The sequence below is a fragment of the Artibeus jamaicensis genome, unplaced genomic scaffold, assembly GCF_021234435.1.
Source record: "Artibeus jamaicensis isolate MK-2021 breed Jamaican fruit bat unplaced genomic scaffold, CSHL_Jam_final contig_464, whole genome shotgun sequence".
Taxonomy (NCBI): domain Eukaryota; kingdom Metazoa; phylum Chordata; class Mammalia; order Chiroptera; family Phyllostomidae; genus Artibeus; species Artibeus jamaicensis.
In genome coordinates this window covers 8,455,179-8,468,102 of record NW_026521842.1, presented here as the reverse complement: position 1 = coordinate 8,468,102, position 12,924 = coordinate 8,455,179, and the positions used below count along the sequence as shown (strand labels likewise).

At 35.9% G+C, this 12,924-nt stretch overlaps 1 protein-coding gene across 2 annotated transcripts in view; it reads right to left on the bottom strand.

The window, feature by feature from the left end:
- Positions 1 to 292: 292 nt before the first annotated feature.
- Positions 293 to 12,924, bottom strand: part of CMC2 (C-X9-C motif containing 2) — a 16,654-nt gene continuing 4,022 nt past the window's right edge. The window contains exons 2-5 of one of the 2 annotated variants that reach the window (XM_037145182.2): positions 9,765 to 9,877; positions 5,004 to 5,075; positions 3,618 to 3,689; positions 293 to 667 (exon numbers count right to left, since the gene is read on the bottom strand). In XM_037145182.2, coding sequence (XP_037001077.1) covers positions 581 to 667; positions 3,618 to 3,689; positions 5,004 to 5,075; positions 9,765 to 9,845 — 312 coding nt within the window. In that variant the 5' untranslated portion in view covers positions 9,846 to 9,877 and the 3' untranslated portion in view covers positions 293 to 580. The remainder of the gene's footprint in view (positions 668 to 3,617; positions 3,690 to 5,003; positions 5,076 to 9,764; positions 9,878 to 12,924) is intronic. The other variant, XR_008391906.1, reaches the window with a different exon arrangement.

Here is a 12,924-nt window from a genome sequence, read left to right as displayed (position 1 = left end):
GGCAGGCACATCCAACCAAACAGGAACTGAAGTCCACCAAGACGTAAATTCTAACTACGAGTAATTTACCAATGTTAGATGTTTATCACTGTTAAACATCTAACCTTTTACGAATAATAAAGTTGGAACATTGTCATATAGTTAACACAGCTGGGAATTTCCTCAAACTCTTTTTGCCCTAGCTTGTACCTTCAATGTTTAAGCTCCAGAATTGCCACGTTGTTCAAAAGGAAAGTCTAATGGGACCATTTTGCCCTAATTTCAGGAGTCTAAGAGAACAGAGAAAACATGATTGAACTCAATGATTTTATTAAGGGAGAAATAAGTTACTCAAATGTTAAGTGGTTGTAGGCAAAGGAAAGAAGCGTGTTAAAAGTCAGGTGCGCTGGTAAGGGAGTCGGAGTGCCACAGGCTCTGCTCAACACAGTCTGAATCCAGGGTCCGTATTTCTCCACAGCTTGATCTCTCATGGGTCACTTGCTATTCAAGATTCTGGAGACCAAATGAAATAGAATTCTTTTGGTTATCAACCAAGAGTCTTAGGTCTTCACTCAGCCAAGGCATCCAGTGAAAATATAATTTATGTTTCAGATTCGTCTGGAGAATTAAAAAGTCTTCTTCGCATTGCATTGCCATGCTCCCTGCTCTTGATCCTCTTGTCCATGTACTGGAAAACAAAAGGAAGGGGGAGAAAAGAGCAGGTTATATCGCCATTTATATCAAGTAAGTTAAATATTTTTAAATATTTGCAAAATAAAAATAATGTTTGTGCTGACAAAACTCTTACTTTTCTCCTATTTCACTGAATCTGAGATTGGAAACCAACCTTTGAGACTATATAGTATAAAGCCCTGGCTGGTGTAGCTCAATGGATTGAGCATGGGCCTGTGAACCAAAAGAGACTATATAGTATAATTCCATTCAATATAGTATCTACATCCTAACAGATACTCAAGTCTTTACTGAATTAATTTCCTCTCAAAATACGAATTCAGTATATAAGATGAATGAGTTTTGTTCCTGCTCTCCATAGCTCACAATCTATAGAATTACCCAACCTCTGATTGAACACTTCTAGTTATGAGGAGCTCACTACCTATTTAACTATTGTTCCGGTAAGTTCTTTGAATGCTATCCATTGTTTGATCCTTACCTGTATTCTTGTGCAAACAAACCCAATAAAAGCCCGTTGAGGAAAAGGTTCTTGGCCTTTCTCCTCTGAGAGATCGGCCACCTCTCCTCCCCAAGCAGATTGTGTCTTGGTAGTTTCACTTTAATCCATGGTGGACACGGGGACTTTGCGGGCAAAGTTGTCCCCACAATAAAGCACCTTTATTAAGTGCTTAAATATCAATATTCCTTATGAAAAATAACACAACCAGAATTAGATACAGTGCTCCAGATGTGGACTACAATGGGCCTACTAGTTCTTATGACCTACACACATTACATTTCTATAAATATGAATATTATCACGAGAAACTGGCTCTTACCAACCACATTATCTTATTGGTTTGTATAGGAACTTATAGGCAGCTGAACTTCCCATGGTTGGGTTTTTTTTATGTTTGTTTTATCGTGAATGGTCACTGAATCAGAGTCTCCCCAAATCCTGTGTGTCTGTAATCAGTTGGATCTAAATGCAGTTTCCACCTTAGAGGTTTTCGACTCAGTCTTCTGATCTGGCTAGTAGGTTATAAATAACAGGAAATACGCACAGAGCATGGCATTTAGAAAAAGCACTTGTTCAAAGCAGAGAAACTTGAACATAAGTGTTCTTATAAGTTCATATATGTAGGCTTATAATATATATACCAATACAGACATATTTTAAAGGTGAATGAAGAATCCTGGACAGAGAGGGGAAAAAGTAAAAGGAAATCCAGGTCGAAAAAAGGAAAAAAAAAGGACAAGCAAATCCAAGTTGAAAAAACTGAGTGTATGTGAACAGCTGGACATCAAAATCTTTTAGGAGACAGAGATATGGAAAGAGGCCACAGAAAACAAAAAATTTGCGACAGAGAGCTAACCAAGGACTTGACCAGATCCCCTCCCCCACCTCCTGAGACAATGGTGTGGAGATTCCCACCTTTGAGTTACTTCATCTTCTGGTCCAGTAACCTCAAATACTAAGGAGTTGGGCCAGATCATCTTTAAGAAGTGTTCTGCGTCTAAAGTTTTGATTGAAGGTTTCTAACATCTACCAGAACGATAGTTTTCAAACTTTTTTTCTTCCTCATCAAAGGGCCACTTCAAATTATACATGAAGCAATAGGTTCCTTTAACCAAAATGATTCCTTTTATGTCATACATTAATTTTCCTCTTAAGATTGTTAAGAAAAAGGTGTGTTTCATTGCTTTAAAAAAAAATAGGGATAAAAACACCACTACTCGTCCTGGCAGGGTAGCTCAGTTGGTTAGAGGGTCATCCTGATACACCAAGGTTGCGGGTTCCATCTCTGGGCAGGGTACACTACACACAAGAAGCAACCAATAACTGCACAAATAAGTGGGACAACAAATCAATGTTTTTCTCTATCTCTTTCTCTCCCTCTTCCTCTCTAAAAATAAATAAGTAGAACACAGATACCTTCCCTGAGAAAAATATTTTGTATCTATCTTTAATCACATTACCCCCAGCAATTGGGCTGTGAGCAGGGTCTGAACAGTAAATCTTCTTAAGATAATACTTTGTAGCAGGCCACTATAATAAGTCAAAATGTAAATTAAAATACAGTCTATATTAAAACATATATTAAGATTATTTCCAAAGGTAGTCAAAATGCTCCCTGAATAAAAGAAAAAAAGAAAAGGACGAATACAATGTTATTCGCACAAAACTCCACTGAAAACAGATAGAATGGAAGGTCAATTAACCAAAAACCAAGAGGGACGAAAACGGATGCCACAAAGAAGTAATACTAGTGTTTGTATTTCAATAAATGAACAAAAGCAACAACACAGCAGCAAAGTGAGGCTCAACAGAACTGGCCAGACCGTATTTCTAGTTCAAAGCTTCAAGGAACAAAGTACTCAAGTGACACATCAAGAGAATGGCAGGAAGAGAGCACTAGAAGCAAAGTGGTAAACAAGAAAGCATCAAAAGCAGAGAGGAAATAAATGAGGGCAGGTCCAGAGTATTAAAAGATGAAAGAACAGAAAAACATCTATAAATCAGGTCATTTTTTAAAAAATTTTAATTATTATTCAAGTACAGTTTTCTGCCCTTTACCCCTATCCCAGCCCTCCCTAAATCAGGTCATTAAGCAACATAGAAACTACACAGAGGACTTAAAAAATAAATCAAGGAGGCCCTGGCTGGTGTAGCTCAGTAGACTGAGCATGGGCTGGGAACCAAAGGGTCACCAGTTTGATTTCCAATCAGGGCACGTGCCTGGGTTGCAGGCCAGGTCCCCTGTGGGAGTCACGTGAGAAGCAACCACACATTGATGTTTCTCTCCCTTTCTCCCTCCCTTTCCCTCTCTCTAAAAATAAATAAAATCTTTTTTAAAAACTTAATTAATTAAGGAGAAAATCTGAAATTTATATGAAAAACTCAGACAAAATAAGAGTATCTACAATATTCCACCAAATATTCACTAACATCTCAGATTTACCTGGGAAGAAAATTTCATATGATCAATCACCAAGCCAATGGCAAAATCATCAAACTGTAGTAAGAAAAAAATCTAAAATTGGGGAAAAAACTACATTACACAACTGAAAGTGAGAAATAAACAGCTATACCCAATAAAACAGTACAGTCTTTATTTTTCCATAATCTTATTTAAAAAGAAGCAGTCTTAAGTTTAGTTTCCATCTAAATGAGCCTTCACATATTAAAAAGACAAAACTCTTCAAAAAACAGTTTAAAACATTTATAGATGTACATCTTTGTTCACACAAGAAATTTATCACCCTTAACTCAGAACTCTGGAAAAGTTCCTCAAACAGTAAAGACACTTTTTTCCAGGAAGGAAAAAAGAAAAAAAAAAAAAAGCCCCAAGTGGAAAATACAAAAATGAAGAAAGATAGATGCTGGGAAACTTCAAATATTATATCTAAAACTTTTCAGTATAAGGTTAATGGGAGGAAAAGTTCAAAGTACAGAAAATGAAATAAAATTGGAAGGCAGATTTTTACTATAGATTTTTAAATGTTCTGGACATAAAACATCTGATGTACAAAACAAACAGAATTACAATTCTTTTGAAAGATTTGAATGCACTCTGCTTGGTTAGCAGAACCTGTAAAAGACAATGAATTAGGTATTTTGGCTATCTGCCCAAGTCCAAGTCTTAGCCTAAAATTGGGTAGAGGAGTTGGAAAGTTTATGCATGGTATGTATAAACCATAGATCCCTATGGTTTATACATATGATGATTATAAAGAAATTCAAAATTCTAAAGCTGTAAAGAACCCAAGTCCACCTTCATCATCTTATATAAGGAAATTTAGTCCCAGAGAGTTTTAGTTACCTGCTACAGCCAACAGCTGATTGATATAGGTCTTTTTTGCTGAAGAGATTCAATTTACCAAACATTTTAATTGAAGTTCAAAGACAATTGTAGATCAAACTCCTATGAAAAGAATCCTCTTTTCCCATGGCATCTTTTTTTTCATCTTTAATTTTATTTTTTCAATTACAGTTACATTCAATATTATTTTGTATTAGTGTCAGGCACACTGCATAGTGGTTAAACAATCATATGCTATACAAAGTCAATTTCCAAAACTTTAAAATTCATCCAGAGGAATTACAGTGAGGAAGGAAGTTGTTTTCATTATGTGCATGCCAAACAGCAGTGATATTCTAAAATTGGCCCCAGAAGAGGCTTTCATTTCCCTCCTAGGTTTTAGGGGTACACACATATAAAGTCAATTTTTCGATGCTATACTAACATTTGGGAAAGAAATTTAACAATGGCAGTAATATATAATATTGTTCAAAAATGTTCTGTTCTATTGTTGAACTATTTCCATCCTTTTAACACTTCTCTTACCTCCTTCTTTAAGCATTTTCTCATCTCCCGATCAAGATCATTGCAATGACCAAAAAATTTCAGAAAGCTGTGCTAAAAGAAAAAAAAGGTAAAATATTTCATCCCATAATATGCTACAGTACAGAGAATTTAAAAACTTATCTAATGTGTCACTTTGTTAATAAGCGAATAGTTAAATCACAAGTATAAAATATCCAAATTAACATGTGTATCCAGCTTCCCTAAAAAAAGGGGATAAATGCTCTAAAGGTAGAAATAAAAAATAAGAAGACTTTTCCCTGATAAATGTGAAGCCTATTAACCTGCCAAAACCTCATGACAGAGTGTGAACAATTTTATTGCCTAATACCGTCTTTTCTGAGGGCATGTTGAATTCACAGCGCAATCCATCCTCCATCACAGGGTGTAACGTCAAAGAGCAATGTGGCCATATTAACACGAGAACTTCCTTCACCAGCAAACACTGTCCAATAGAAGAGCTACTTACTAAATGCCTGATGCCAAAGCCATTTTCTCATCTGCCCCCATTCAAAATGTTACCAAATAAATCAGAAACACATAACACTGTTATTAGATGGCCTATATGAGCCACATAAATAAGCCACTAATTCACAATAAAGAAAAATCTGTGTCTGAGGTTCAGTCTGTTTTATTTGAAAAGCAAAAATAAAAATCCCCTAGTGGTTTCAAGTCCTATGACTATTATCATTGCAATAAGTATACTCCAAAGCAGGTTAAGATGAATGAAGTCAAGAACCTGAATTTAGTAGGGCCATTTTTAGCGTGTTTGCATGTCACAACTCTTAAGGGTGGACTGGAGGGGGGGGTAATCTGGAATGATGCCATAAATGCTGAACCTGTAATTGTAGTAATAAGCAGGTCTTTTCCTTTTCTTTCTAAATAAGGCTTTCATGGAAACCAGGCCATACATAATTAGTAAGCTATGGATCATGCTATTTCTTTTTTTCCTGACTGATTACCACTTTAAATGTACTTTTCTGGTCCACACTGGATAAATGGTCAGTTTTTCTGGCAAGCATTTAAAACAGACTAAGAGCTCCTCCTGGTTACCTAATGACCTCTTCAAAATAAATACTTCCTGTGTATTTTTCCTAAATTAGTTCCTTAAAAATGAGCAGAGACAATGCAGTTCCACACACCTTCTGGTCAAGTAGAAATAACAGATAGGATTAGACTTCTAGAATGCAAGGCAATATTTCATAGTTTAGATTACAGTTACTCCTATCATCCCATAAAGGTACAGCTTATATTAAAATTCAAGAAAAAAAGGATTTATATTTTCACTTTTACCAACATTAAGCCAAAATAAGAAGCATAGTCTTGTGACATTATGTTTAAAACCCAACGTGCCGACTGAAAGTGGTAAAGGACAAGCCCACGTACTGCAATTCCCTTGTACATACACCATAAGCTTCTCGTGCCTGATGTCTATTTCTAGAGAACCAAACTAGCTTAGCCATTGATTTAATGAGTGACTCAATCCATTAATGTCTGGAAGACAATGTCTCAGGCACTAGGATACAGCAGTGAGCAAGAAAGGCCTGGGTATGTCCTCGCCCGGCATACTGTCGAAGGGAGGAGACGAGTAATGACTTCAGTGCTAAAAAGCAATGTGTAGTTCAGGGACATCCAAGAGTTCTCAAGACCTTTCCAGGAGATGCGTAAGGTAAAAACTGTTTTCTGAATAACTAAAGATCTTATTTGTTTTGTTCACTTTTATTCTCTAACAAGGGTACAGTGGAATTTTCCAGAGGCCAAAAGATCTGTAATGTCACTGCAGATCAAACGGAGAGGCAGCTATGAGAATCCGCTGTATTCTATTAAGTCAGACATTAAAGAGAATTGTAAAAATGTACAAGCAATGTCACTCTTTTTTCTATTTTGGAAGCTAAGAGTTTTTTTATAAAAAATAACTGTTAACATTTGAGTTTATTACCATTTTCAATAAATTATTTTTTAACTTCTCAGTTCCAATTTCTAAATTCAGTGAATACTGATATATACAGCCCACGTAAACAACGTTCTCTGTGGGCCTCAATAATTTTTAAAGACTGTAAAGGAATCCTGAGACCAAAAGATGTGAGAACAACTGTCACAAAGTAGGAAGTATATTATGTATGGTATTACTGGAGTAGAGTGACTATCACAAGAGTGGCAAGACCAAGAAAGAAGAAACGACAAATTACGCTGAATAAAACCTAGGAGATTATAAGCGGTCTAGCAAATGGGAAGAAGTGAGGGCAGTGAAAAAGGCTCTAAGTGAAACAACAGAACAAGCAAGTAAAAGGCTGATAAGAGAGAAACATGCTCCAGTGCAACTGCAGAAAATGAGCAGTGAGGGGAAGACCAGACGTACAGGACAGTGGTGAGGCCCAAAAGGTAGGAGGCACCAGTCTCCAGAAGGTCTTGCAACGCCAAGTAGAAATGAAGGTTTTATAGACAAAGGGAGCCATTAAAAGGGAACAATGATTAAACATTTCAGAGGTCACTCTAGGTCAGGGGTGTCAAAGTCATCTTTACCAGGGGCCACATCAGCCTCCCAGTTGCCTTCAAAGGGCCGAATTGTAATTTCAACTCCTTAACAGTTAAGGAGTAGTTACATTGATACAGTCCTAAAATTATTTCGGCCCTTTGAAGGTGACCGTGAGGCTGATGTGGCCCCCAGTAAAAATGACTTTCACACCCCTGCTCTGGATGCACTATGGAAAGTGAATTAAGACAGAAGAGGACAAAACACTCAGGGGACCTAACTTTGAAATTAAGTGGTGTTAAGAGATATACAGATACACAGATATATCTATATATCAGGGGAACAGATCAGAGAGCCCAGAAATAGACCCACTAACCTATGGTAATTGATTTTTGGCAAAGACACCAAGGTAATTTAGTGGAGAAAGAATAGTCTCTTCAATAAATGATGCTAGAATAAATAGGTACCCATAGGTAAAGAAAGAAACCTTGACTCATACCTTAAACCATACATAAAAATTAAAACTTGAAGTGAATCACAGACCTAAATGTAAAAGCTAAACCTATAAAATTTGCAAAAGAAAAAATAAGAAATCTTTGTGACCAGCAAATATATAAGATCCTTAAAACATAAAAAATACACACAAAAGAAAAGAACTGGTAAATTAGACTTCATCAAATTTGCTTTTCAAAACACATCCTTAAGAAAATGAAAAAAGGCCCTGGCTGGTATAGCTCAGTGGATTGAGCACGAGCCTGCAAACCAAACAACTGCCGTTCGATTCTCAGTCAGGGCACATGCCTAGGGTGCAGGCCAGTTCCTGGCAGGGGACACATGACAGGCAACCATACATCGATATTTCTCTTCCTCTCTCCTTCTCTTCCCCTCTAAAGATAAATAAATAAAATCTTTTTAAAATAAATAAATGAAATGAAAAAAGAATGTCACAGAAAAGGATGGGAGAAAATATTCACATTATACTTATCAAAGAACCTGTACGCCCAATGACAAAACTAATTCTGACAACTCAATAGTAAAACAAACAATTCAACTTTTAAATATTGGCAAGACTTTACATGAATGGCCAATAAAGCACATAAAAGCATATTTAAAATCACTGACCACCAGGGAAATACAATTTAACAACAAATGAGATACTACCATATACCTGCTGAATGGCTACAGTTAAAAAAGATTTACAATATCCATTCTTGATTTAAATGGATGGTGAAAAACTGTTTGCCTGAAGTATATTATTCATCTACAACATTCTCTGAACCACAAAAAATATCTGACTTCACAGGTTAGGGGTTTTACTTATGTTAACTTCAGTCTTAAAATTTTGCTCATTGAAATCATACTGAAAAGGTACAGGGAATAAGAAGCATAATTGTTAGGTACAAAATAGGCAGGAGGGTGTCAAGAATAGTATAGGAAATGGAGAAGCCAAAGAACTTAGATGCATAACCCATGGACATGAACTATAGGGGTGGAGTGGAATGCTGGAGGGAATGCGGGTACCAGGTAGAGGGGCATAAAGGGGAGAAAAAAACCAGGACAACTGTAATAACATAATCAATAAAATATACTTTAAGAAGAAATAAATCATACTTATTACTATTAAAATTTGACATATCTACGGTTCATGAATCTCATGAAGAAACTAATGCATCATGCAAAGTTAAAGAGTAACACAAATGCTCCATATCACTGTCTCATGCATCAAGTATATGAAAAAGCTAAATATTCAACATCTGTAAAAATATCAGCTCAATTTAATGCACTCTTAAAATGGGCTTGTTATTTTGGTTTTTAGCATGGAATTTTACTTCTATTCCACTAAGTAAACCTGTCAAATTAGGTCTATCATAACTTAAATTTATCAACATCTAATTATAAAAATGCTTCAATTTCCTTTAAACACAGAATGGGAGACATCAAGAAACAGAAAATCTTAGACTAATTCAATTATGATCAGAAGAGTCAGAGTGGAACATAATTGTTTTAGTGCTCTGTAATCAGGAAAAGTATTTTATTTTAAGGTCATGGATTCTAAATATTAAATCATTTCAAAAGATCCCTAACAAACTTTCATCCTTGAATTTTTCATCATAAAAGTGGTTTCTCAAAACTCACAAGCATCAGCTGCTAATCTTTACTAAGCTAAGACATTATCATTCCTTTCTGTTATAGGAAGTAACATTTAAATTACATCAGTGTTATACATTAAGTTTCCCTTTTACTTTACGGTAATTTTTCTGAACTCTTACATTTTTGTGACAATCCTTAAGTAAGTTAATCAACACGTTGCATTCTTCAGTGTGCAAGTGTGGAGATAAGTCAGGATGCATCTTTAGCAGGTGTTGGAGCACAGCAGAGCCACCTGTGGATACAAGAGCAGTTCTGAATATGTGTGGCTGTATTTGTTGGTGCAAGCTAAACTATTTTCATATTTTCAGTAAGAACCTCTAGTGACCTTTATCAGAATAGAATGTTGACTTTAGGCAAATTATTCAACTTGAGCCTCGGGTTCCTTATCCAAGGATTTAACAGATTCAGTAATTTATCAGGAGTGTTGAGAGAACATGCAAGTTCAGAAAAAAGCAGGACTCCTCAACAGACCTGACCCTGGAAATCAGCGCTCAGGCAGAAACAGCTCACCTGTATTAGTGAGCCCCACATTCCTGAAACTGATCACAACTCATTTTGTTCAGATGAAGTTCTACCGATTAAGAGAACTAGCTTAGTAATCCTTTAAATATGTGTATTCCTCTGAGAGTTTTAAAGGGAAAATTAGTCATCTCGCATTAGTGTGAATTAATATAGATTGCTTTCTTCCTAACTTCTGCCTAGGAAAATCGAACTAAACAATGAAAAGAAACTAGATGCAGATGGAAAATAAATTTTTCAAATTTGGCAGATATAGCCATAAAAATGTGACTACTTCAATGACAAGAGGCTGAAATCCCTGAAATTGGTTTAATTAGTTCATTTACATAGAAAATTATCAGCTAAGGTAAAAGCAAAAGCATTATTTTGAGGTGTGTGCTACAATTATGTAGCACTATACACCTATTGTCTTTTATAAACCTATTCTTTTTAACTCAGAAAAAGTAGCAAAAGAAAAAACAAAACCCAAACCCAATTAATTGCTATAATCTTTTAAAAGTTCTAAGAAAGAAAACAGGAGGAAATTACAACCTTAGTTTGGGTAGAAAGTTCTTAGACACATAAAAAGCACAATCCATAAAAGAAGAAAAAAAACTGGTAAAAGCTCATCAAAGTTAAAATTTTCCCTGGGTCAAAAAAACACCAATAAGAAAATGGAAAGACAGGCCACACTTTGGTGACGTGTGAATGTAGTTGGTTCATTGACTGTGATAAACTTACCGTTCTGGTGGGGGGCGTTGATAGTGGGGGGCGTTAATAGGGAAGTTGTGAGTGTGTGGAGGCAGAGGGTGCGTGAGATCGCTCCACTTTTTGCTCAATTTGGTTGCAAACCTAAACTGCTCTAAAAAAATAAAATCTACTACAAGCCACAGACTACAAGAAAATATTTGCAAATCATATATGATCAAGGACTTGTACCTATAATAATAAAGAATCTTAAAAACAATCCAATATTTCAAATGGACCCCCTAAAAATGGACAAAAGATTTGAATAGATATTTCACTGAAGATGATACAGGACTGGTTAATTAAGCACCTGAAAAGATGCTGAACACCATGAGTCCTCAGGGAAACGCAAATTAAAGCCACAATGGGATATTATTCCACATCCACCAGAATGTCTACTATCAAAAAGCCAGACAATGCTAAGCGCTGTTTAGACTGTGGAGAAAATGGACCTCATGTATTGCTATGGGGAGTGTAAAACAGCACAGACACTTGGGGAGACAACTGACAGTTTTTTAAGAAGTTAAACACAAACTTACCATATGACCTAGAAATTGCACTCCTAAGAATCTTCTCAAGAGAAATGAAAACATACAGCATGGGGCAGAAGTCAAATTACAGTTGTGAGCACATGAAATACAGTTTACTCTTGTATTAATTATAAATATTGTATTATTTTCCATATGAACAACTGTAAACCTACTTTTGCTTCACCCTTTAGTGTATCCACACAAAGATATGTAGGTCAATGTTCATAGCATTATTCATAATAGCCAAGACTGAAAACAATCCAAATGTCCAATAACCATGTAATTGGACAAAAGTGTAGTATATTTACACAACAGATTACTATTTTTCAATTAAATGAAATTAACTGATACATGTGCCAACATGGATGAACCTTGAAAGCACTAAGCTAAATGAAAGAAGCCAGATTCAAAACACTACACTGTATGATTCCATTTAGATGCACTGTCTAAAAAAGGCAAATCTGTAGACAAAAAGCTGATCATTGGCTGCCTAGACCTGACAGTAAGAGTGGAGAATTAACTTGCAAATGGACACCAAGAAATTTTGGGGGGTGATGAAAATGTTTTAAAGTAAGACTGGAGTAAGGCTTGTGCAATTGTATAAGTTTACTAAAATCACTGAATTCACTTACATTGGGTGTGTTAAGGTAAAATGCAAATTATACCTTAACAAAACTGTTAAAAACAAGTTGAGAAATTCAAACTGCCCATCCACCTTTCACTCCCAACAAATAAAATCCCTAAAAACATCTAAATCAATAACTCCAAAGAATCATAATATACCTACTATTTCAGATTTCAACTTACAAAAAATACCAGTAGATCACTATTTCATTGAATAACTAACCCACCCACACCCACAAAATATACCACAGCCAAAGACTGAAAATTCACCCTGGCTGGTGTAGCTCAGTGGACTGAGCTCCAGCCTGTGAACCAAAGGGTCACCAGTTCTGCTCCCAGTCAGGGCACATGCCTGGGTTGAGGGCCAGATCCCCCAGCGTGGGGGTGTGAAAGAAGCAACCACACAAAGACATTTCTCTCCCTCTTTCTCCTTCCTTTCCCCCGTCTATAAAAATAAGTAAAATCTTAAAAAAAAAAAATCAGGGTGTTTTGAGCAGCTGAGTACTTGACATGGAAATTGAAAATACAGCCTAGTTCAAGTCTTTTTTGCCTGCCACTGACTACAAAGTCTTTTTAATGATATAAATTTTTGCCTCAGAAAAATGAGGTCTCATATGGTACAGCAATTTAAGTCATCTAATACTGTACCGATGTATAGTATCAGTTACCTAGTTTCTGCCTCACTTCATCTTCTGAAGGAAAATGTACACTGGTTGAATCACCTAGCAAATGACTTTAAAATTTTATTTTGTAACATATTTGACAAAATATTTTTTGCACATTTCTGTCAACCAGCCCTCAAATTTATGCTTTTACAGTTCAGAAACAAGCTTATGATGTACTGAAATGACTTAATTGGCAAAGTAAACACCTAAGAAGA